This window comes from Jaculus jaculus, chromosome 21, assembly GCF_020740685.1.
Source record: "Jaculus jaculus isolate mJacJac1 chromosome 21, mJacJac1.mat.Y.cur, whole genome shotgun sequence".
In the NCBI taxonomy this organism is placed as follows: domain Eukaryota; kingdom Metazoa; phylum Chordata; class Mammalia; order Rodentia; family Dipodidae; genus Jaculus; species Jaculus jaculus.
In genome coordinates, this window is record NC_059122.1 from 13,047,256 (window position 1) to 13,071,891 (window position 24,636).

A 24,636-nucleotide genomic window follows, 5' to 3' on the forward strand; every position below is an offset into this window, starting at 1 on the left:
TGTATACTGGGGAGACTTGGAACTGAAGAAACCTCAGCCTGAGGGGGAAGAGGCTCACAGGATCCCCGGAACAGAAACTCAGGCAGAGGAAGTAGGTCTGAATGTGACTGCACCCCAGATAAGGCATGGCCATTAGCCCAAGACCAACAGATGCCACATTGCAGGCCAGCCATCGCCCTGTCCCCTCTGCAGCCTAAATGCTGGTAAAGTTTTCCTCCCACAACAGCTGGTCTCTGTCACAGTGACTCACAGATCATTTGATGACCCTTGGAAGGTGTGGTGGTTTGATTCAGGTGTCCTCCATAAACTCAGGTGTTCTGAATGCTAGGTTCCCAGCTGATGGAGATTTGGGAATTAACGCCTCCTGGAGGGAGTGTATTGTTGGGGGCGGGCTTATGGGTGTTATAGCCAGTGTCCCCTTGCCAGTGTTTGGCACACTCTCCTGTTGCTATTATCTACCTTATGTTGGCCAGGGGGTGATGTCCACCCTCTGCTCATGCCATTGTTTCCCCCTGCCATTGTGGAGCCCTCGAGCCTGTAAGCCAAAATAAACCTCTTTTTCCCACAAAAAAAAAAGAAGAAGAAGAGGAGCCAGGCGTGGTGGTGCACGCCTTTAACCGCAGCACTCAGGAGGCAGAGGTAGGAGGATTGCTGTGAGTTCGAGGCCACCCTGAGACTACATAGTGAATTCCAGGTTAGCCTCAACCAGAGTAAGATCCTACCTCAAAACAACAAAAAATAAATAAATAAATAATAAAGAAGAAGAAGAAAACTGTCAGGGGCTGGGGAGATGGCTTAGCCACTAAGGCGCTTGCCTGAGAAGCCCAAGGACCCATGTTCAACTCTGGTTAAGCCAGATGCACAAAGGTGTGGCAAGCGCAAGGTCGCACATGCCCACTAGGTGGCGCAAGTGTCTGGCGTTCAATTACAATGGCTGAGGCCCCTGACGTGCCAATTCTCCCTCCCTCCCTCCCTCCCTCCCTCTCTCTCTCTCTCTCTCTCTCTCAAAAAAAAAAAAAAAACTGGTAGATTGGGGCTGGGGGATGGCCCAGCCAATAAGAGCCCTTGTTGCACAAGCATGAACACCCAAGTTTTGTCTTTCTCTCTCAAATAAATAAATTAAAAAACAAAACTGGGCTGGGGAACTGGCTTAATGGTTAAAGCATTTGCCTGCGAAGCCTAAGGACCCCGGTTCAATTCCCCGGAACCCACGTAAGCCAGATGCACAAGGGGGCGCATGCCTCTGGAGTTCGCTTGCAGTGGCTGGAGGCCCTGGTGCGCCCATTCTCTCTTTCTCTCTATCTGCATCTTTCTCTCTCTCTCTCAAATAAACAAATAACTCAATTAAAAACTCTGAAAAAAAAAATCAACAAAAAAAAATTTTTTAAAAAAACTAAAATTAAAACCGGGCATGGTGGCACACGCCTTTAATCCCAGCACTCGGGAGGCAGAGGTAGGACTGCCAAGAGTTCAAAGCCACCCTGAGACTGCATAGTGAATTCCAGGTCAGCCTGGACCAGAATGAGACCCTACCTCGAAAAAACAAACCAAAAAATAAAGCTCAAGAGAAGGTGGAGATTATGAAAGACACAGCAGCGACACGACCTCTGGCCTCCACACACGGGTGCTGTGCACACAGACGTGCCCACATGTACACCTGCTCCCCAGGCATGTACAAAGAACTGGCCTTTCAGTTGGGGCCACTTGCCTTCCTGCCGCTGCCCAGGGCACTGGCAGGTATCGCCCCCAGGTGGGCCAGTGCCCATTCTGAGAGCCTGTCTTCTCCCACAGATGATCGACCTGGGGCTCGTCCTGCACCAGGGAGCCTATTTCCGTGACCTCTGGAACATCCTGGACTTCATAGTGGTCAGTGGGGCCCTCGTGGCCTTTGCCTTCACGTAAGTGCACACTTGCGGGCCCCCCCCCCCCGCCCCCGGCCCCATCTGAGAGCACCGTTGGGTCGGGGACATGTTCTCGGGGTGCAGAGATGGGAGCAAGGGTGCTGGGGTGGCGGGGTGGGGGGGCAGGGGGACAGCATGCTGCAGAGTGAGCATCCACTGGCTTCTTTGCATGACCAGCCGCTCCGAGGAAGGATGGCCCCGCGCCGTGGCCACCTCCGGCCTCCCCGCGCAGCAAGGCTGCGGCCTCTTGCTGTGTGCTTCCTGTAGAGTAGACTCATGCGACATCTCATCGCTCGTTCACTCCACCAGCTCTGCCCAGGCGCTGTCTCTTTGGGGCGTCGCGAAAGAGACATGCATGAGAAACCCCCCAGCCCCCACCTGAGCCCAAAGGCCACCAACCATCTACCCGATGGCTTCCCCATCCCCTCCCCCCCCCCGTGTCTTTCTCTTCTCCTGGGAGGCCTAGGACTCTGCCCTCCACAAGGGCCCAGGGTGCCGCCCCAAGATGGTCCCTCAGTTGTAGGTGACAGTCTCCAAGATGGTCCCGTGGGGCTTAGTAGGGAGCCATGCCAAAGTGTCAGCGGAGGTGACCATTCCAAAATAGCACCCAAGGGCTGGGGAAATGGCTTAGTGGTTAAGGCACTTGCCTGCAAAGCCAAAGAACCCAGGTTCGATTCCCCAGGACCTATGTAAACCAAAATAGCACCCAAGCGCTGGGCAGCCATTCCAAGATGGTGTCCTAAGACTATGTAGCCACGCCAGGATGGCACCTGAAGTCCTGGCATGCAAGTTCCAGGTGGGTTTGCCCTTTGAATGGCGCCTACACTCTAGATAGTCACCCCAAGGTGGCACCCAAGAGCTGAGCAGCCATTCCAAGATGGCACCCAAATTCACCCAAATTCTCAACATCCCAAGGCTTAGTGGCCATTCCGGAACAGCACCTGAGGACCAGACAGCTGTTCCAGTGTGGCACCAAGTCTTGCGTGTAGTCCCAGCTGGTGCCCAGGGATCCTGGCAGTGCCAAGCTCCTCTAACATTGCTTCTCATCCGGAAAGATTTCTTGAGTGGCCGTGACTGGCACAGCGGATCATTTGGAGACAGGAAGTTTGCCCTCAGGGTCTTGACGCACCCTAGCCCGTGCAGAAACCTCAGGGTTTCTCTGTGTCTGCTGTCCCCTGCCTCCTTCACGTGGAGAGTGTTTTTTGAGGTGCACAAGGACAGTAGCCCATTTCCGAGTGAAGGGCCAGTGTAAGCCAGTCTCGGCTTCTCCCCCGGGGATGTGGGAGGTTAAGTTGTATAGAACTGGCATTTCCTAATGCCTCCGGACAGAGGGATGTGGGGGATATCTGTATTCCTCTTTTTTTTTTTTTTTTTAATGGGAGAGACAGACAGAATTGGTTCGCTAGGGCCTCCAGCCACTGAAATACAACCCCAGACACTTGCGTCACCTTGTGTGTCTGGCTTGTGTAGGATCTGGAGAGTTTAGCATGGGTCCTTGGGCTTCGCAAGCAAGTGTCTTAACTGCTAAGCCATCTCTCCAGCCTTGCATTCCTATTTTGACCAGACTTCCCTAATTATCTCCCTCTTATCCCCATTCTCCTAGCGACCTCTGTCTCTCCTCCCACACACTTTTTTTTTTCCTGTTCTCTTTTGTGCTGGGGGTGGCCCTCAGGGCCTTTGCACATGCTAGACAAGTGTTCTGCCGCAGAGCACTGCCCAGCCTTTTGAATTGTTCCCATGAGTTTAGTACAGGCAAAGGGCTCCCCGGTGCGCCAGGAATTCTGTGTTTGGAACGTCGTTGTTGTTTTAATTTATTTTATTTATTTGAGAAAGGAAGAAAGAGGCAGATAGAGAGAATGGGCGCGCCAGGGCCTCCAGCCGCTGTAAACAAACTCCAGATGCATGCGCCACCTTGCGTATCTAGCTTACGTGGGTCCCGGGGAATTGAACCTGGGTCCTTTGGCTTTGCAGGCAAACGCCTTAACTGCTAAGCCATCCTTCCAGCCCTGGCACGTTACTTTGTCTGTTGTTCCTTTACGAAGAAAGGTCAGGACAGGGTCGTCCTGCATACCTCGGCAGGCTTGTAGATCTTCCAGGGACTGAGAGATGGGAGGTTTTTCCAAGAGTGCTTTGGTACGTTCCAGGGGCTCTGCTGGGATTGTAGAGAGAGCTTGGGGAGCCAGCAGGGTGTGCCTCTGTCTGACGGCAGTGGAATGGGGTGCCCCCACCCCTGCCCAGAGCCCATCTGGCCTTCTCACTTCCGGCACTGACCGGGCACCTTGATTAAGCCCTGCACACCCAGACAGACAGATTGCCCAAAAAAAAAAAAAAAATCTAGCAAAGGAGCCCAAGCTACTACATCGCCCCCAAAAGAAGTTTCTGGTCCTCAGCCCGCTGCCGGCCTTCTGCAGCAGTCTCGACCTGTGATGTCCTTGGTTCCTGTCTCTCTCTGTCGCCGTGTGGATGTCACAGTAGAAAGCAGTTTTCCGCTTCTTTCCTCTCTGGCCCTTGGCTCTGTCTGTCCGGGAGGCCCATCTGCTCGTAGATGAGGTGGGAGACTCCAACGAGGGTTGCGTTGAACAAGAAAAGCTTCCCCAGCCCAGTGTGGTGGCCAGCCCATGCGATCCCAGCCTGCAGGAAGCTGAGGCAGCAGGATTGACAACTCCAAGTCAGCCTGAGCCACACAGCACAGACATCTCTGGGCAAGGGAGAGTTCCCCCGGTGTATCTGGTTTCTCTCTGTAGACTTGCAAGGTCTTTGGCGTCCCCTTGCCTCAGTTTCCCCAGCAGAGAACAGCACCCCATAACAAGTCAACGTCTTGAGCGTCACCCCAGTTTCCCCCAACGCCCTACTGCAGAGTAGGCAGCTAAGGCCCACAGGCAGCCCAGGAATCCAGTTCTAGACCGGCAGCCCGGCCCATTGGGATCTCCGTGGCTTTGGACGGCCCAGGGAAAGGACTGGAGGAGAGGCTGTGCCCTTCTCGGGGTGCGGGAATCTTAACTGTTGCGGCCTCTGAGGGTGAAAGAATGAATTCTGGCCAGTGCTGTGAATGGCCCCCACATCTGAGCTAGGAAACTACTCCAACACACACACACACACACACACACACACACACACACACACGAGGGATTCCTGAAGCTCTTCTGAGCATTGCCACCCTCCTCCCTCTCCCGGGTCCGTGTATGTGCGTGTACATGCGTGTGCGTACGTGTGTGTGCCGTGCTATTCCATCCACTAACCGTGCTCCGCCGGCGGGCGCGCCATCATTAACGCACCATTTCATGAGCTGCCGCCGGGATCTCACCACACTCTGCCCACATGTTGGGACAGCTGGGGGATAGTCCGCAGCAGCTGGCAGATCATGACCCTGCCCTCACTGCCAAGAGTCCATATGGCACTGTTTCCCCCCCCCCCACACACACACACCAGAGCAGGGCTACGGGCCAGCGCAGCTGGCTGAGTGACTTGCAAGCAGCTCCTGCACCCTCGGGAGCCACGCCTCCAAGCCCCTCCCCCGCAACCCCCAAACAGCCCCATCCCGCCCCGGGTGTAACGTTCCTAGTGTGTGATGTCATGGAAAGACTAGAGTAAAGGCACACACACTGGGGTGTGACTCTCCCCGCCGGCCGCTTTTGGGCTCTTGGGAGAAGTCACTCTTGTTGATCTGGACTTCAGCTTCCTCATCTGCAAAATGGGCACAATGGTACCACCCTCCTGCAGGAAAATCCACAAGACAGTGTTACACTGAACGTTAGTAGATGAGGCAGAAATGGGACTGAGGTCGTAGCTCAGCAGTAGAGCTCCTGCCTAGAATCCCCCAGTGAGGGGCTGAGGGCGTTGCTCAGGGGTAGAGCCCCTGTCTAGAATCCTCCAGTGAGGGGCTGGGGGTGTGACTCAGTGGTAGAGCTCCTGCCTAGAATCCACAGTGAAGGGCTTGGGGTGTGACTCAGTGGTAGAGCCCCTGCCTAGAACCCCACCAGTGAAGAGCTGGGGGCGTGGCTTGGTGGTACAGCCCCTGTCTAGAATCCAGGGGGTGTATCTCAGTGGTAGAGCTCCTGTCTAGAATCCCCCAGTGAAGGGCTTGGGGTGTGACTCAGTAGTAGAGCCCCTGCCTAGAACCCCACCAGTGAAGAGCTGGGGGCATGGCTTGGTGGTACAGCCCCTGTCTAGAATCCAGGGGGTGTATCTCAGTGGTAGAGCTCCTGTCTAGAATCCCCCAGTGAGGGGATAGGGGCGTGGCTCAGTGGTAGAGCTCCTGTCTAGAATCCCCCAGTGAGGGGCTGGGGGCGTGGCTCAGTGGTAGAGCCCCTGTCTAGAATCCACAGTGAGGGTCTGGGGGTAGTGGCAGAGCTCCTGTCTAGAATCCTCCAGTGAGGTGCAGGGGAGGGGTGGCTCAGCAGTAGAATCCCCCATTGAGGTGGGAGAGGGCATGACTGAACAGTAAGGTGCTCAGAGCCTTAGGTTCACGCCCCAGTTCCCCATGTGATCATCACGCACAAGGGCCCCCACGTGTCATCCCATCGGCTCAGATGGCTGAGGCAGGAGGATGAGGAGTTCCACCATACTGAGACCCTGTCTCGAGAAGCAAAGTCAAGGCTGGGCTAGTTTACAGAGCATCCATGTGCCCATTTCACAGATGAGGCTTGCTGGTTGGCCAGCATTCACACCCATTCCTCTCCTCCAAAACGGACCACCTTTGAGACAAGTTTGGGTCCAGCGTCAACCCCGGAGGCAGACATTTCCTTCAGCTCTTGGCAGTGACTGAAGGGCGAATTCACCTTGGGTGAAATTTGCCCTTCCTGGGTGCTGTGGGCAGGACCAGGTCCTGCCCAGGGTGGGGACCAGGGCCGCCCCTCTCCTAATCCCTGGGCGGGACAGGGGAGCTCAGGTGGCTGTGTGTACGTGCGTGTTCTGTGTTCTCTCTGAGGCCGCTCACGATCTGTCTCTCCCTCCGACGCCACCTCTCCAGGAGCAGTACACGGTAAAGTCTCTCATTCTGTCTCGTCCTTCATGCCCTGCTGCAGCCGTGTTGGGTCTGGCCTTCTTTTCTGTGGCCCTGTGTTCTTGCTGATGTCCTGTTGCTTAGGGTAACAGACTCTGCTCTCCAGAGCTCACAGCAGGGCAAGAGCATCCTTCCTCACGTCCGAGAGCCGCCGTGCTGGGGAGCCAGGGTGGCCTGTTGTTGTGGTGTCCGGACGACAGGGAGAAAAGTCTTCGAAATCCAAAGGGCTGGGAAATGGACTGTGGGAAGATGTGACCACACCCTGAGCAACACCTGCTTGGCAGATCTGATTTTGTTTGTTTGTTTGTTACTTTTCTTTATTTATTTGAGAGTGACAGACAGAGAAAGAGACAGATAGAAAGAGAAAGAGAGAGAGAGAGAGAGAGAATGGGCACACCAGGGCCTCCAGCCACTGCAAATGAACTCCAGACGCGTGCGCCCCCTTGTGCATCTGGCTGACGTGGGTCCTGGGGGATCAGGCCTCGAACTGGAGTCCTTAGGCTTCACAGGCAAACGCTTAACCGCTAAGCCACCTCTCCAGCTCGAGATCTGATTTTCTAACCCATGCGGTGGCGCCCACGCACACGCACACGCATGCACACACACACGTGCGCGCGCACGCACCTATTATCCCAGCACTGGAGAGGCTGAGGCAGAAAGATCAAAAGTTTTAGGCCACATTGAGATATCTATCAAGACCCTGACTCAAAAAAAAAAAGATGGATGTAATCAAAGTTAGTGTCCTTAATATATAAAAATACGTCACAAGTCGGGCATGGTGGCACATGCCTTTAGTGGCACATGCCTTTATTCTCAGCACTCAGAGGCAGGCAGAGGTGGGATGATCTGTGTGAGTTCAAGGCCAGCCTGGAACTACAGAGTGAATTCCAGGTCAGCCTGGACTAACGTGACATCCTACCTCGAACAACAACAACAAAAAAAAGGGTAGTCACAAATCAACAAGGAATCATTAAGCAACAATAGCCCAATGGATTAAAAGATTCTATAACCAGAAACATTAGGCCAGCCATGGTAGTGCCCACACGTAATTCTGGCACTCACACTGACGTCAGAGGTTTGAGGTCAGCCTGAGCTACTGAGATATTATCTCAAAAACTAAAAATAAAAGGGAAATGCCGGGCGTGGTGGCGCACGCCTTTAATCCCAGCACTCGGGAGGCAGAGGTAGGAGGATCGCTGTGAGTTCGAGGCCACCCTGAGACTACAGAGTGAATTCCAGGTCAGCCTGAGCTAGAGTGAGACCCTACCTCAGAAAAACCAAAATAAATGAATGAATGAAAAACAAATAAAAGGAAAGAAAACAAAAATTATCTTAATTTCTTGAAAAATGAGAGGCATGACCTGTGAGGTAGCAAGCGGTGTGAAAATGACACTCCCCCCGCCCCGTGTTACCTGGGTGTCAGGGCAGCTGTGCCCATGGCCTGGGAAGTGCCAGTGGACCCTTGCGCCTGGGGCTGCAGCCCTGCTGCGTCCATGTGTCCGGAGACCTCAGGCCAGGGGCAGCCACGATTGGGACAAGAGCCAAAATTGGATAGACAAGGAACAGGTCCAAGAATCCAACACCTCCTGAGCCTTTGGAGGGTTTTCTATCTAAAACCAGGAGCTAAGATCCTTCCAAAATAGCCCTAGAGGCTGACAGAGCCCAGAGGTAGCGAGAGGTGTCCAGGGAAGGCAGAGAGGTGACATCAGCTCCACGTGTGAGGAACCGGAGAAACAGCGCATGTCACCACGGGAGCAGCTTGCACAAAGCCGGACCGAGCCAGGTGGGGCGGCGCACACCTGGCATCCTGGCTCTCAGGAGGTTGAGGCAGGAGGGTTGCGAGTTCAAAGCCAGCCAGTCTGGGCTATATATAGTAAGACCTTGTGTCAAGAGAATAGAAGGTAGACAGAGACCAACAAGAGTTCCGAGGCTGGCTCATGTGGTGATGAGTGGGAATGCAAGGTGAGCTGGACTAGCTTGCCAGGAGCCTTAAACGTCCCGTCAAAGAATTCAAGCTGGGTGTGGGGGCGCACGCCTCTTATCCCAGCATTGGGGAGGCAGAGGTAGAAGGAGCACTATGAGTTTGAGGCCAGCCTAAGACTATATAGTGAATTCCAGGTCAGACTGGGCTACCTCAAAAAAAAAAAAAAAATTAAAAGGGGAGCCAGGCGTGATGGCGCACGCCTTTAATCCCAGCGCTCAGGAGGCAGAGATAGGATGGTCGCCGAGAGTCGAAGGCCACCCTGAGACTACATAATGAATTCCAGGTCAGCCTGGGCTACAGTGAGACCCTACCTCGAAAAAAAAAAAAAAAAAAAAAGAACTTTGTGTTGCTTGGTCAAGAAATCAGAAGGGCTAGGGAATTCTCAGGAGAATGGGATGATCAACATGACCCATGTACAGACAAGGAGGAAGAAGAGCAGACAGTGGGAGGAAGGGGGGTGCTGGGTGTAGTTGGAAGGATCTGGATAAGTAGGTGACAAAGAAGCGTGGTGGGTATGTAGGGTGATACTTGCTGCTGGGGCTGGGGTGCAGAACAGATGGGTGAACATGAGCCTTGGGGTTCAGGCTTGGGAACCTAGGTGGAGGTGGGATCCCATCTACACAGGCCTTCCATGTCACACTCTGAAGGAGGGAGAGTGACGTCTCGTGGCTGTTCTGTGTCTTCAAGGTCTGCTTAGCTAAGCTCTGGTCCAAGAGGCCTCAGACCAACCCTCTTTGCGTCTACTCTGGCAAAGATGGGTTTGGATGCCCTTGGGAGACTGAGACCGCAGCCATGTCCAAGGGCAGCGTCAGTGTCTGGCGGCACACGGCCATGGCGTGGTGGGCGTCTGTGTTTGGAAGGACCAGCCTGATTGCTTCCTGTCCCGTATTTCAGGGAACATGGGGTTGGGGGTCTAGCATCAAAGGGCAGCTGAAGCATTTGTAGATACGCTGTGGGGGGTGAGAAGAGACCCTAGTTTCTGAGCATCCACTGAGTCCCAAACCAAAGGGTTTGCAGGAAAGACTGCTGTAAGAGTCAGAGCAGAAAGCAGCCCTTGTGTCCTGGGGTCTGAAGACCTCCCCCGCCAGGCCTAGGCAGATGGTCGAGGGTCACCATCACACCCCGAGGTTAGCATTCTCCAAGTCAGCCAGGCGCAGTGGCACACGCCTTTAATCCCAGCACTCGGGAGGCAGAGGTAGGAGGATCGCCGTGAGTTCGAGGCCAGCCTGAGACTACACAGTGAATTCCAGGTCAGCCTGAGCTAGCGTGGGACCCTACCTCAAAAGAAAGAACTCTTTAAGTTATCAGCTCACTGGCAACCTGGAAGGGCCCGGAATACGCCTAGGCCCCGGGAAAGTGGGATCCGTCAGGGCTGGAGGTTCCCCCACACACCCCCTCCCAGGCTGACTTGAACCCTGTCTTTTTCCCCTCTTCCCACCCTCATGGCCCTCCACAGCGGCAACAGCAAAGGAAAGGACATCAACACAATCAAATCCCTCCGAGTCCTCCGGGTGCTAAGACCTCTTAAAACCATCAAGCGATTGCCAAAACTCAAGGTGAGACGGGGAGGGAAGAGGGAGGGTTGTTGGGACAGCTGCACAGGCAAGACAACCCAAGAACACCAAGTTCAGGACCAAGTAGGGTGCCCCCCCTAAAAAAAAGGCTGAAGCAAGATCTCAAGTTCAAGGTCAGCCTGGACTATTTAAAGAGCCTGTTTCAAACTAAGAACACTGGCTGTAAATCAACCTTCCTGTGCGTGTAGTCTTTAGAAGGTCCAGCAGGGTGGCCATCTCCCTGAACTGAAATTCCTGGAGGGAGAGATATGACATAGGGCTCACAGACACAGCCTGACTGGGGAAGCAGGGGCAGGAGGGTGGACACGCTGCACGGGGATGGAGGGCGGATGCCTCAAAACAAACACCAAATAATAATAATAAATAATAATAATAATTAAGGCCAGTTCAAGGCCACCCTGAGACTACATAGTGAATTCCAGGTCAGTTGAACTCCTGAGCTAGAGTGAAACCCTACCTTGAAAAAAAACAAACAAAAATAATAATCTGCAACTGATCCTGAGCACCTGGCATGGTGTTTGGGGGTGGGGGGTGGGGGAAAGGACAAGGGGAAACGTGTACCAGCTGCGATCTGTTTTCCACGAACACTTTCCTTTCGGGGCCACCGCGGTGCCTGTGAGTGCGTGGCAAGCCCTCTGTGCTCTTCGGGGGCGTGGGCTGCAGCGGCGCTCACCCCGCCCCCGTCCCCCGCCGGGCCCCGCAGGCGGTGTTTGACTGCGTGGTGAACTCGCTGAAGAACGTCTTCAACATCCTCATCGTCTACATGCTCTTCATGTTCATCTTCGCCGTCGTGGCCGTGCAGCTCTTCAAAGGGAAGTTCTTCCACTGCACAGACGAGTCCAAGGAGTTTGAGAGAGACTGCCGGTGGGTGGGCCTCACTCCCCAGCATGCCCATGGTGCCCATGGTGCCCATGGTGGGAGGACACGGGGCAGGGATGTGGCACAGGCCCGGGAGCCATGAGGTGGGTGTGCGCTTGGATCGGCAGTCGAACGAAACCAGCTTCTCGAAGCTGGATGTGGAGTTCGCAGCTATGATCGCAGGTCTCGGGGAGACTGAGGCAGGAGAATTGCCTACAGACCTAGTCTTTGGCTCAAAACCAAAAGAGAGAGAGATGGCTTAACAATTAACGCACTTGCCTGCAAAGCCTAAGAACCCACGTTCGACTCTCCAGGTCCCACGTAAGCCAGACGCACAAAGGTGAGGCAAGTGTAAGGTCGCACATGCCCACTAGGGGGCGCATGCGTCTGGAGTTGATTGCAGTGGCTGAGGCCCTGGCACGCCAATTCTCTCTCTCTCTCTCTCTCTCTCTCTCTCTCTCTCAAATTAAAAAAAAAATGGCTAGGGCTGGACAGATGGTTTAGCAGTTAAGGCACTTGCCTGCAAAGCCTAACGACTCATGTTCAAATCCTCAGGTCCCATATAAGCCACGCTCACAGTGATGCAAGCGCACACATGTGCACAAGGGGCCGCGTGTGTCTGGAGTTCGTTCACAGCGGCTGAAGGCTGTGACATGCCAGTTCTCTTTCTCTCTGCCTCTCTCTCTTTCTCTCTCTCTCTAAGTAAATTAATTAAGTTTGCTTAAAAAAATTTTAAGGGAGCCGGGCGTGGTGGCGCACGCCTTTAATCCCAGCACTCGGGAGGCAGAGGTAGGTGGGTTGCCGTGAGTTCAAGGCCACCCTGAGATGACAGAGTTAATTCCAGGTCAGCCTGGACCAGAGTGAGACCCTACCTCGGAAAAAAAAAAAAAAAAAATTTTAAGGGACTGGAGAGATGGCTTAGTGGTTAAGGCACTTGTCTGAAAAGCCAAAGGACCCAGGTTCAGTTCCCCAGGACCTGCATAAGCCATATGCACAAGAGGGCACACGCATCTGCAGTTTGTTTGCAGCCACTGGAAGCCCTGGCATGCCCATTCTCCCACATTCTCTCCCCCTACCTATTTCTGTCTCTCAAATAAATAAAATTAAAATTAAAAAATATAACTAGCCAAAAGATGACCTGGGTGTATTGCAAATCTGCCACCCCAGGACTCAGGAGGCTAAGGCAGGAGCAGGTAGCCTGGGCTACACAGTGACTCCCCGTCAAAAACAGAGGTTCTTAAACCCGGTGTGGTGGTGCACGCCTTTAATCCCAGCACTCAGGAGGCAGAGGTAGGGGGATTGCAGAGAGTTCAAGGTCACCCTGAGACTACATAGTGAATTCCAGGTCAGCCTGAACTAGTGTAAGACCCTATCTCCAAAAAAAAAAAGACAGGTTTTGGGGAGGGCCTGGAATGAGTCCATGTTTCTATTATTATTATTATTATTATTATTTAGTTTTATTTATTTATTTGAGAGAGGGAAAGAGGCAGAGTGAGAGAGTGAGAGACAGACAGAGAGAATGGGTGTGCCAGGGCTTCCAGCCACTGCAAAGGAACTCCAGATGCATGTGCCACCTTGTACATCTGGCTTACATGGGTCCTGGGGAGTCAAACCGAGGTCCTTTGGCTTTGCAGGCAAGCGCCTCCACCGCTAAGCCATCTCTCCAGCCCGAGTCCATGTTTCTTTTTTTTTTTTTTAATTTTTATTAACATTTTCCATGATTATAAAATATATCCCATGGTAATTCCCTCCCTCCCCACCCCCACACTTTCCCATTTGAAATTCCATTCTCCATCATATTACCTCCCCATTACAATCATTGTAATTACATATATACAATATCAACCTATTAAGTATCCTCCTCCCTTCCTTTCCGAGTCCATGTTTCGTGACCTGTCTCCCGTGGCACAAAACGTCCCCTGTGTCTGTCTGTCCCTACTTGTGCCTGGACACCCACACAGGACCCTGGGGCCTGCCCTGGGGACTGGACTATTTCAGACGGGAGGGGGCTAGGCCCCCAAGGGGACTTCCGTGCCAGGCAGCCTCTTCCAGGGGCTCCGGCCTTTGCCGGGCGCACCCGATGTCCCCTGGAAGTGCAGGGACAGTAGGTGGTGTCGCCGCCTCTGGCCTGGAGGAGGCAAACCCGTCCGTCCCCTTCCCCCCCCCCACCCCCCCGCCGCCCTGCTCCCTTCTCTGATGCCAAAGGCAGGTGCCCTGTTGAGTAACCCCGGCGCTCTGTGTGACAGCGGCAAGTACCTCCTGTACGAGAAGAACGAGGTGAGGGCCCGCGACCGGGAGTGGAAAAAATATGAGTTCCACTATGACAACGTGCTGTGGGCGCTGCTCACCCTCTTCACGGTGTCCACCGGGGAAGGCTGGCCACAGTGAGTCGCCCGCAACGGGCCCGCAGGGGACCCCTCGGGGCCGGGCCCAGAGAACGGTGGGGTCCACGGGGGCACAGCGTAGGACAGGGTGGGCGAAAGCAAGGGGTTAGCCCCTGGCTTCCCCTCCCCTCCCACCCCCGCCCTGCCCCGGGAGGGGCCCTGGATAGGGTCATGAGGATTGTCACCACCGGAAGGGACAGCCTTGCTGTGGAGAAGGGCAGGGGCAGCTGAGGGGAGCAGCAGCCAGCACTAGCCAGGCAGGTTCAGAGGCCCTGAGGTCCATTCCCAGCACCTCAAAAGAAAACAAGTTTAACATCCCCCCCCCACCCCCGGCGTGGTGGCACATGACTCCCAGCACTCGGGAGGCAGAGGCGGGAGGATCGCCGTGAGTTCGAGGCCACCCTGAGACGACATAGTGAGTTCCAGGTCAGCCTGGGCTAGAGTGAGACCATACCTCAAAAAAAAAAAAAAAAAAAAAGGAAGAAAAAGAAAGAAGGAAGGATGGAAGAAAGGAAGGAAGGAAGGAATAAAGGAAAACAAGTGTAAAAGATAGCCACATGCTCAACTGAGCAGCAAAGACACTAAATTGAAATGGTGCAAAGATGGCCGGGTGTGTGGCTCAGTGGGCTTGCCTAGCACGCATAAAGCCCTGGGCTCAAACCCCGCCCAGCATAAACTGGTCATGGTGGTATATACCTGTAATCCCAGTACTTTGGAGACGTAGGCAGGGAGGATCAGGAGTTTAGGGTCAACCTCAGCTCAACATCATGAGTTCAAGGTTAGTCTGAGCTATAAATGAGACCCTGTGTCAAAAGCAAAAGGGTCAGGCTGCAGAGATAACTTAGTGGTTAAGGTGCTTGCCTGCAAAACCTAAGGACCCAGGTTCAATTCTCCGGGTCGTACATAAACCAGATGCACAAGGTGACACATGCATCTGGAGTTCGTTTCCAGGGGCTAGAGGTCCTGGCATGCCCATTCATTAGCCCCGCCTCTGTCTCTCATAAATAAATAAATAAAAATATATCTTTAAAAAGAAAGAAAAAGTGATGCCAAGGCAAGCATGGCCCCACACAAGGATGACATGCAAATTTGTGAAGCATTTCTTTTCATATTTTTTTTTATTTATTTACTTGAGAGAGAGAGATAAAAAAAAAAAAAAAAGTCAGAAAGAGGAGAGAGAGAATGGGCATGCCAGGGCTTCCAGCCACTGTGAAAAATACTCTAGAAGCATGTGCCACTTGGCGCATCTGGTTTATGTGGGTCCTGAAGCTCTATTGCAGTAGCTGAGGCCCTGGCATGTCCATTCTCTCTCTCTTAAAAAAAAAAAAAAAAAAAAAAAGGTTTTTTTTTTTTTTTTTTTTGGTTTTTGAGGTAGGGTCTCACTCTAGCCCAGGCTGACCTGGAACCCCCTATGCAGTGTCAGGGTGGCCTCAAACTCATAGCGATCCTCCTACCCATCTCCCGAGTGCCGGGATTAAAGGCGTGCGCCACCACGGCCGGCAGACACAAGACTTTCTTTTCGTCGGCGAGAACGTGGTTTATTAGGGATTCTGACAGGCTGCGCCCACCCAGCGTTGAGGATGGACCCCATCCCGGGCTCCTGCACGCTGGGCGAGCGCTCTGCCGCTGAGACACAGCAGAGCAAACACGGGACTGCACGCGGTTGTCCAGAGCTGCTGTGCACACGCCACCACCTGTGCATAAAGCCCTGGCTGTGACCCGCCCCTGCCCCGCCACCCTCGCCTCTCACCCACCACCACGAGCCATTCCGATGGGTGGTCTGTGCGGGGGTCCTTGGAAACTGCTGCACCTCAGTTTTCTGGCGTGTAAACCGGAGCCCAGTAGTGACCACCCTCAAAGAGCCTGGGAAGATAAAATTGGCCCGTTGTTATTTCTGGGCGGAAGAAGTAACTGGCTTGTTTTCCCTCCCACCGTATTTCCCCCCACTCCGGTCCTGTGTCCCTGGCCTCCACGCACCCTCCGCCCTCCCTCTCCCCCAGAGTCCTCAAGCACTCAGTGGACGCCACCTTCGAGAACCAGGGTCCCAGCCCCGGCTACCGCATGGAGATGTCCATCTTCTACGTCGTCTACTTCGTGGTGTTCCCCTTCTTCTTCGTCAACATCTTCGTGGCCTTGATCATCATCACCTTCCAGGAGCAAGGGGACAAGATGATGGAGGAGTACAGCCTGGAGAAAAACGAGGTGACGCTTGCCGGCTGTGGCCCCATAGCCAGAAACGGATATGGGGGCTGGGAAGACGCCCGGGGTTGGGGGGGGGTGTCAAGCAAGCAACCGCCGCACGAGCCAGACGACCTAGGTTCAGATCCCCCAGCACCCAAGTCATGCGCCACAACCCCAGGGCTAGGGAAGCAGAGCCCAGAGGATCCTGGTGCCGCTGGCTGGTCTCCAGGCCCTTTGTCAGGAATGAGGTAGGGCTGCAGAGATGGCTTAGCGGATAAGGCGCTTGCCTGCAAAGCCGTAGGACCCTGGATCGATTCTTCAGGACCCACGTAAGCCAGATGCACAAGGGGGCGCATGCGTCTGGAGTTCGTTTGCAGCGGCTGAAGGCCCTGATGTGCCCATTCTCTTTCTCCTTTCTCTCTCTGCCTGCCTTTCTTTCTTTTTCTCTCTCTCTAGTAAATAAATAAAATATATATTTTTTAAAAAAAAAAAAGATGGGCTGGAGAAATGGCTTAGCAGTTAAGGCATTTGCCTGCAAAGCCAAAGGATCCCAGTTTTATCTCCAGGACCCATGTAAGCCAGATGCACAAGGGGGTACATGCATCTGGAGTTCATTTGCAGTGGCTGGAGGCCCTGATGTGCCCATTCTCTCTCTCTCTCTCTCTTCCTCTCTCTCTACCTTTCTTTCTCCCTCTCTCTTCCCCTCTCTACCTTTCTTTCTCTCTCTCTCTCAAGTAAATAAATAAAATAAAATATATATTTTAAAAAAAAAGATGGGCTGGAGAAATGGCTTAGCAGTTAGTGGTTAAGGCGTTTGCCTGCAAAGCCAAAGAATCCCGGTTTGATTCTCCGGGACCCACGTAAGCCAGATGCACAAGGGGGTACATGCATCTGGAGTTCATTTGCAGTGGCTGGAGGCCCTGGTGCGCCCATTTTCCGTCTCTCTCTCCCCCCTCACAAATAAATAAATATATATTTTTAAAAGCCCAGCATGGTGGCACACACCTTTAATCCTAGCACTGGGGAGGCAGAGGTAGGAGGATTACTGTGAGTTTGAGGCCACTTGAGACTACATAGTGAATTCCAGGTCAGCCTGAGCTAGAGTGAAGCACTACCTTGAAAAACTAAAAAAAAAAAAGAAGAAGAAGGAGGTAGAGATTGAGGAAGATGGTCAATATCAACCTCTGTCCCCCCACCCCTTCCCATGCCTACACCCCACACACATGCAGACTCAAAAACAAAAAACCTGTTCCACATTCGTGCACAATAGGAACGGACTTTCAGGGCTATCCGGGGGCAGACAATAGCACCCTCCAAACAGGATACAGTGGGCAGGGCAGCCCCCCCTTCAGGCTTCATCAGGTCCCAGGGACTGTGTCAGTCAGCTTAGGTCAAGTCATGTGTCAGTAACAAGCAGCCCCATGTATCTGCCCAGGGCTGGTTTCTTATACTACGTGTCCAAATTCGTGGGTCTGTCCATGCCATCTTTATTTCTCTTCCTGGGTCAGTATAGTAACTCCCCACCCCAGGATGCTTTATGACAAAAGGAGAGTCCATCCGGCCCCCGAAGCTTGTGCCCAAAGCAACTGTTGTGTGACTCTCCCTGGGAAGATACAAAACACAGTGTGCTCACCCCAGACAGGGCACCGGACAACAGACCAAAGATACGAGCCCACCCGAATCGAGCTTAGTGAGCCAGTGGGCTTGCTGGGGTTGCTGATGGGATCCTAGATGATCTAAGGCAGCTGTGTCTCCAAAAGACCCCACCCCAGCGTTAGCGACGACTTCCAGAAGCCCCTCCCTCTGCCACACACACACACACCACTCAAGTCCCCTCCAGCCGCTGCTGACAGTGCCTATAACCCTTGTGGGAATATTGTGACCTTGTCTCAGGAGCTTCCTGAGCCTTGCCAGTTACTTCAGTTTCGTGAGTCTCGAGGTGGCGGGGGGGGGGGGGGGCTCTCTCTCCTCCCTCCTAGAGAGAGTGTGACACTGGTCACTCCTGCTCACTTTTAAAATATTTTTTTATTGACAACTGCTATAATTATAAACAATACCCCCTGGTAATGCCCTCCATCCCCCCACTTTTCCCTTTGAAACTCCACTCTCCATCATGTCCCCTCCCCATCTCAATAAGTCTCTCTTTAATTTTAATTTTATTTTTTATTTGAGAGCAACAGACACAGAAAGACAGATAGAGGGAGAGAGAGAATGGGCGCGCCAGGGCTTCCAGCCTCTGCAAACGAACTCCAGATGTGTGCGCACCCTTGTGCATCTGGCTAACGTGGGACCTGGGGAACCGAGCCTTGAACCAGGGTCCTTAGGCTTCACAGGCGAGCGCTTAACCGCTAAGCCATCTCTCCAGCCCGAGTCTCTCTTTAATTTTGATGTCACCATCTTTTCCTCCTATTCTGAGGGTCTTGTGTAGGTAGTGTCAGGCACTGTGAGGTCATGGATATCCAGGCCATTTTGTGTCTGGAAGAGCACGTTGTAAGGAGTCCTACCTTTCCTTTGACTCTTACATTCTTTCTGCCACCTCTTCCACAATGGACCCTGTTGCTCACATTTTTTTAAAAACAGGAACGAGCCGGGCGTGGTGGTGCACACCTTTAATCCCAGCACTCGGGAGGCAGAGGTAGGAGGATCACCAAGAGTTCGAGGCCGCCCTGAGACTCCATGGCGAATTCCAGGTCAGCCTGAGCCAGAGTGAGACCCTACCTCGAAAAACCAAAAAAAAAAAAAAAAAAAAAAAAACCAGGAACGAATTACATATCCATGTCTGATGACAGAAAAGTGGGGGACAGTTCCCCAAGGAAGGATGATGAGTATTGACGAATGCTGTTCCCGTCCACGTGGTCTGACATGGTGACACACACCTGTCCTCACACCTCTGGGGAGGCTGAGGCAGGAGGATACCCAGTTTAAGGCCAGCCCAGCCTAGTTTACATAATGAGACCCTATCTCTAAACACACACATCCAGAGCCTGGACAGACAATTCATCAGTTAAAGGCACTTATTTGCAAAGCCTGCTGGCCTGGATTTAGTTTCCCAGGACCCATGGAAAGCTGTTATGGGCATTCACTTGCAGTGGCAAGAAACCCTGGCACCCCCATACACAGAAACAAATAAATAAAAATCCAGTCCGGTAGGGAGTACAGACGTGCTCCACGGGCATTCTAGAATCGTCTGAGCGTGACAGAGAGTCGAGATGGCCACCTTGCTCTGAGTTATTGCCCCAAAACCCATGAAGGCTAGCCTTCCCTCTTTCCCTCAGAGAAGACCAGGAGAAGCAAGGTGCCAGGCCAGGTGTTAGGAGCACAGGTCTGCAATCCCAGCACTTGGGTATTGGAAACATAATGATAACATGTTTGAGGCTCTCGAGAAAGAGAGAGCTAGGCATGGTGGCGCACACCTTTAATCCCAGCACTCTGGAGGCAGAGGTAGGAGGATCACCATAAGTTCGAGGCCACCCTGAGACTCCATAGTGAATTCCAGGTCAGCCTGGACTAGAGTGAAACCCTACCTTGAAAAACCAAAATGAGAGGGGCGGGGGAGACTGGGGAGATGGCTTAGAGATTAAGGCACTTGCCTGTGAAGCCTAAAGACCTAGGTTCAATTCCCCAGAACTTATATACGCCAGATGCACAAGGTGGCACGCATACATCTGGAGTTTGTTTTCAGTGGCTGAGGCCCTAGCGTGCCAATTCTCTCCCCCTCTCTCTCTCTCTCTCTCTCTCTCTCTCTCTCTCTCTCTCTCTCTCTCTCTCTCTCTTGTATAAAAAGAGATGGGGAGGGCTGGAGAGATGGCTTAGCAGTTAAGCGCTTGCCTGTGAAGCCTAAGGACCCCGGTTCGAGGCTCGCTTCCCCAGGTCCCACGTTAGCCAGATGCACAAGGGGGCGCACGCGTCTGGAGCTCGTTTGCAGTGGCTGGAAGCCCTGGCGCGCCCATTCTCTCTCTCCCTCTCCCTCTATCTGTCTTTCTCTCTGTGTCTGTTGCTCTCAAATAAATAAATAAAATTTAAAAAAAAAAGAGAGAGATGGGGAGGGTAAGAGGAGGAAGAAGGAGAAAGAAAAAAAGAAGGAATTGCTAGACTAGAAGGCCAGGCTGGTTTAACTTCAAATTTGGTAAGCTCAACCTGTCTTGACCTCTCTGAGCCTCTAGTTCCCTATTCCCTCGCCTGCAAAGTCATGAGAATGTGCACGGACGCTGGCGGGATGGAAACACGGAGGCGTTTACTTGCACTCAGGCAGACTGTGACTTCTTTTATTTATATAATCTTATTTATTTATTTACTTATTTGGGAGAGGGAAAAAAAAGAGGCAGAGAGAGGGAGAGAGAGAGAGAATGGGTGCGCCAGGGTCTCCAGCCACTGGAGACGAGCTCCAGAAACGTGTGGCGCCACCTTGTGCATCCGGCTCACGTGGGTCCTGGGGAAATCGAACCTGGGTCCTTCGGCTTTGCAGGCATGCGCCTTAACCACTAAGCCGTCTCTCCAGGCCCGCAGACTTCGGAGGTCGCCATGGGGATGAAGGGAGGCGGTGCTTTTTGAACAAGGAGCCCGACGGAACTGCAGGGAACCTGGCCGGGTTAGGAAACAGGCCCGTGGGCAGCTGCCCGGGTTGCTGGGCGGGACTGACCGCTCCTACACGGTGGCCTCTTTCCACAGAGAGCCTGCATCGACTTCGCCATCAGCGCCAAGCCACTGACCCGCCACATGCCGCAGAGCAAGCAGAGCTTCCAGTACCGCATGTGGCAGTTCGTGGTGTCCCCGCCATTTGAGTACACTGTCATGGCTTTGATAGCGCTCAACACCGTAGTACTGATGATGAAGGTGAGTGCCCGTGCCCGCCCACCCGCCCTTCGCGACGTGATGCCAAGCCTGCCCTGACCTCCTTCCACCGTGTCCAGGGCCTTGCTTTGCAACCATCCTAACTGATGGTTTCACGGAACTGCAGCATCAGATCGTCCCCAGCAGCCTCGGAGCTGGGCAGCCCTGACATCTGCTCCCTAAAGCTCACACTGGCCTCATTTAGAGATGGTGGAAGCCCCCCCCCACCGTCCCAAAATGTGCAGGAAGGGACCACCAGATCAGCTTTAGGGCTGTGGGGGTTAAGGAGCCTACAGGATGTGAACACTCCTTGTCTTCTGAGAGAGAGGGAAGGCTGCACTGTTAACTTTACCCCTGTGCTGTGGAATCTGGGATCAAATCCAGCTCTGGGGATTTTAGGCAGGGCCTCTACCACTGAGCCAAGCCCCCAGCCCCTCACTGGGGGATTCCAGGCAGGAGCTCTACCACTGAGCCACGCCCCCAGGCCCTCACTGGGGGATTCTAGGCAAGAGCTCTACCACTTAACCACGCCCCCAGCCCCTCACTGGGGAATTCTAGGCAAGAGCTCTACCACTGAGCCACGCCCCAGACCCTCACTTTGGGATTCTAGGCAACAGCTCTACTTCTGAGTCCCCAGCCCTCCCTCCCTCCCTCCTTTTTTAAAAAGTGAGGGCTGGAGAGATGGCTTAGCGGTTAAGCGCTTGCCTGTGAAGCCTAAGGACCCCGGTTCGAGGCTCGGTTCCCCAGTTCCCACGTTAGCCAGATGCACAAGGGGGCACACGCATCTGGAGTTCATTTGCAGAGGCTGGAAGCCCTGGCGCGCCCATTCTCTCTCTCTCCCTCTATCTGTCTTTCTCTCTGTGTCTGTCACTCTCAAATAAATAAATAAATAAAAATTTAAAAAAAAAAAGTGATTATTGCTAGTGGGTCTTGGTGGCGCACGCCTTTAATCCCAGCACTCGGGAGGCAGAGGTAGGAGGATCACTTGTGAGTTTGAGGCCACCCTGAGACTACATAGTGAGTTCCAGGTCAGCCTGGGCTACAAGGAGATCCTACCTCAGAAAATGAAAGAGAGAGAGAGAAAGAAAGAAGGAGGGAGGGAGGGAGGGCAGGAGGGAGGGCAGGTCCATGGAGCCGTGGTCCTTCCTGAGTCATCATTCCTGTACAAGCAGTTACCTTGTGTCCCTGGGCCTTTGGGTCACCCTCCTCAACCCAAAGCCCAGGTCGGGCCACTACCAGTCACCTTTCCTCCCGTGTAGTTCTACGGCGCCTCTGTGGCGTACGAAAACGCTCTGAGGGTGTTCAACATTGTCTTCACGTCCCTCTTCTCTCTGGAATGTGTGCTGAAAGTCATGGCCTTTGGGATTCTGGTAAGTACCACCCAGGGCCACGTGGCAGGGTGCACGCAGGACCGCAGGCGCCGGGAGAGGGTTGTGCTGTGACCCCGAGATGCCCACGCCCAGCAGTGGCCCATGCCTTCTTGCCGTCGGCCACAGTCCTCCAGATGCAGCCTGTACCCATCCCAGTGAGACCCACCCCGGTGTGCTCTTGGGCCAGGAGTGGGTGATGTTACTGCTCTTCCAAATGGTCTACTGAGAGACACTGATGTTATCTGTGTTAGAGGTGAGGGGCCAAGAACAGGGAGGCTACACCCATAGGGTTCAAACTGTTTTGTCCGGGCATGGTGGTGCAGACCTGACATCTTAGCATTTGGGAGGCTGAGGCAGGAGGATCAAGAGTTCAAGGCAAGGGCTGGAGAGATGGCTTAGCGGTTAAGATGCTTGCCTGCGAAGACTAAGGACCCATGTTCGACTCTCCAGATCCCACGTAAGCCACGCACACAGAGGTGAGGCAAGCACAACATCTCACATGCCCACTAGGTGGCGCAAGTGTCTGGAGTTCGATTGCAGTGGCTGGAGGCCCTGGCACCAATTCTCTATCTGTCCTCTGTCTCTCTCTCTCTCTCTCTCAAATAAATAAATACAGAGAACACACTGTGAAGTGTGACTGAGGCAGAGGTAGGCTACCCATGAGTTTGAGGCCAGCCTGTGTAAACAGAATTAGGCTCTGTCTCAAAAGCAACAACATAGGGCTGGAGAGATAGCCTAATGGCTAAGGCTCTTGCCTGCAAAGCTTAGTAACAGTGCAGGTTCGATTCCCCAGGACCCACATAAAGCCACATGCACAAAGTGGTGAATGTGTCTGGAGTTCATTTGCAGCGACTGGAGGTCCTGTCACATCCATTTTCTCTCTCTCTCTCTCTCTTGCTTACAAATAAATTATATATTTATTATATATATATTTGCAACAACCACAAAAAATCTTAACTGCAATCCACTGTAATATGTACATCCTGTGACAGAGACCTACATGCAGACATGTATAGGTGATCAACATGAGATTCCCAAGAAATCCCTCTGTAACCTTACTGCCTGTTCTACCAATGAGCTATACCTATGGCCCTCTTTTTACCTTTTGTTGTTGGTGGTGTTTTGTTTTGTTTTGTTTTGTTTTGTTTTGTTTTGTTTTGTTTTGTTTTGTTTGAGGTAGGGTCTCACTGTAGCCCAGGCTGACCTGGAATTCACTATGGAGTCTCAGGGTGGCCTCAAACTCCTGGTGATCCTCCTACCTCTGCCTCCCGAGTGCTGGGATTAAAGCCGTGTGCCACCATGCCCGGCTTTTTTTATTATTCTGAGATAGGTTCTCCTCGCCAAGTTACTGAGGCTGCCCTTGAACTCACTCTATAGCCAAAGCTGACCTCAAACTTGGAATCCTCCAGCCTCAGCCTCTTCAGTACTAAGAGAACAGCCTTTGTCACCACGTCTGGTTTTGCCTGGTATTCTGAAAGTGTCTCTCCTGTCATTCCATGTCTTATTCTTTAAAAAAAAAAAAAAAATTAGCTGGGCACACACCTTTAATCCCAGCACTTGGGAGGCAGAGGTAGGAGGATCACCGTGAGTTCGAGGCCACCCTGAGACTACATAGTGAATTCCAGGGCAGCCTGGACTAGAGTGAGACCCTACCTTGAAAAAAAAAAAAGAAAAAGAAAAAGAAAAAGAAAAAAGAAATAAATAAATAAAATAAAACATTTTAATTATTTAAGAGAGGAAGAGAGAGAGGCAAATGAGAGAGAGAATGGGTACTCCAGGGCCTCCAGCCACTGCAAACAAACTCCAGACACATGGGCCACCCTGTGCATCTGGCTTTATGCAGGGGCTGGGGAATTGAACCTGGGTCCTTAGGCTTCACAGGCAAGCGCCTTAACTGCTAAGCCATCTCTCCAGCTCCCCATGTCTTATTTTTGTAAGCGCATACCATGGTCCATTGATGTAGATGGTCTTATTTAAGGCACGGTGACCCTTGAGGGAGTCAGAGAATTGGGAAGGAGGGATATGTGAAATGACATGGGAATCCCATTACATCTTTTTATGTCACCAGCTTCTAATTGAGCTCAAGTGTTGTTGTTGTTGTTTTTTTAACATTTATTTATTTGTTTGAGAAAAAGGAAGAGAGAGAATGGTTGTGCCAAGGCCTCTAGCCACTGCAAATGAACTCCAGACACATGTGCTACTTTGTGCATCTGGTTCTTTGTGGGTACCAGGGAATCAAACCTGGGTCCTTAGACTTTGCAGGCAAATGCCTTAACCGCTAAGCCATCACTCCAGCCCCTCCAGTGTTTTTGTTTGTTTGGTTTGGCTTGGTTTGATTTGGTTTGGTTTGGTTTGGTTTTCCAAGGTAGAGTCTCACTGTAGCTCAGGCTAACCTGGAATTCACTATTCATTAGTTTCAGGGTGGCCTTGAACTCCTGCCTCTGCCTCCTGAGTGCTGGGATGAAAGGCGTGCACCACCACACCCAGCTTGAGTATTTTTGTTTTGTTTTAATTTTATTTTTATTTATTTATTTTATTTGACAGAGAAAGAG

At 52.7% G+C, this 24,636-nt stretch overlaps 1 protein-coding gene across 1 annotated transcript in view; it reads left to right on the forward strand.

Annotated features, from left to right (window-relative positions):
- The window catches only part of Cacna1a (calcium voltage-gated channel subunit alpha1 A), a 256,875-nt gene that overhangs the window by 177,439 nt on the left and 54,800 nt on the right, over positions 1-24,636 (forward strand). The window contains 7 exon segments of the mRNA XM_045139418.1: positions 1,792-1,898; positions 10,344-10,443; positions 11,165-11,325; positions 13,566-13,703; positions 15,704-15,905; positions 20,553-20,717; positions 21,974-22,084. Of these exon segments, the coding sequence (XP_044995353.1) occupies positions 1,792-1,898; positions 10,344-10,443; positions 11,165-11,325; positions 13,566-13,703; positions 15,704-15,905; positions 20,553-20,717; positions 21,974-22,084 (984 nt within the window).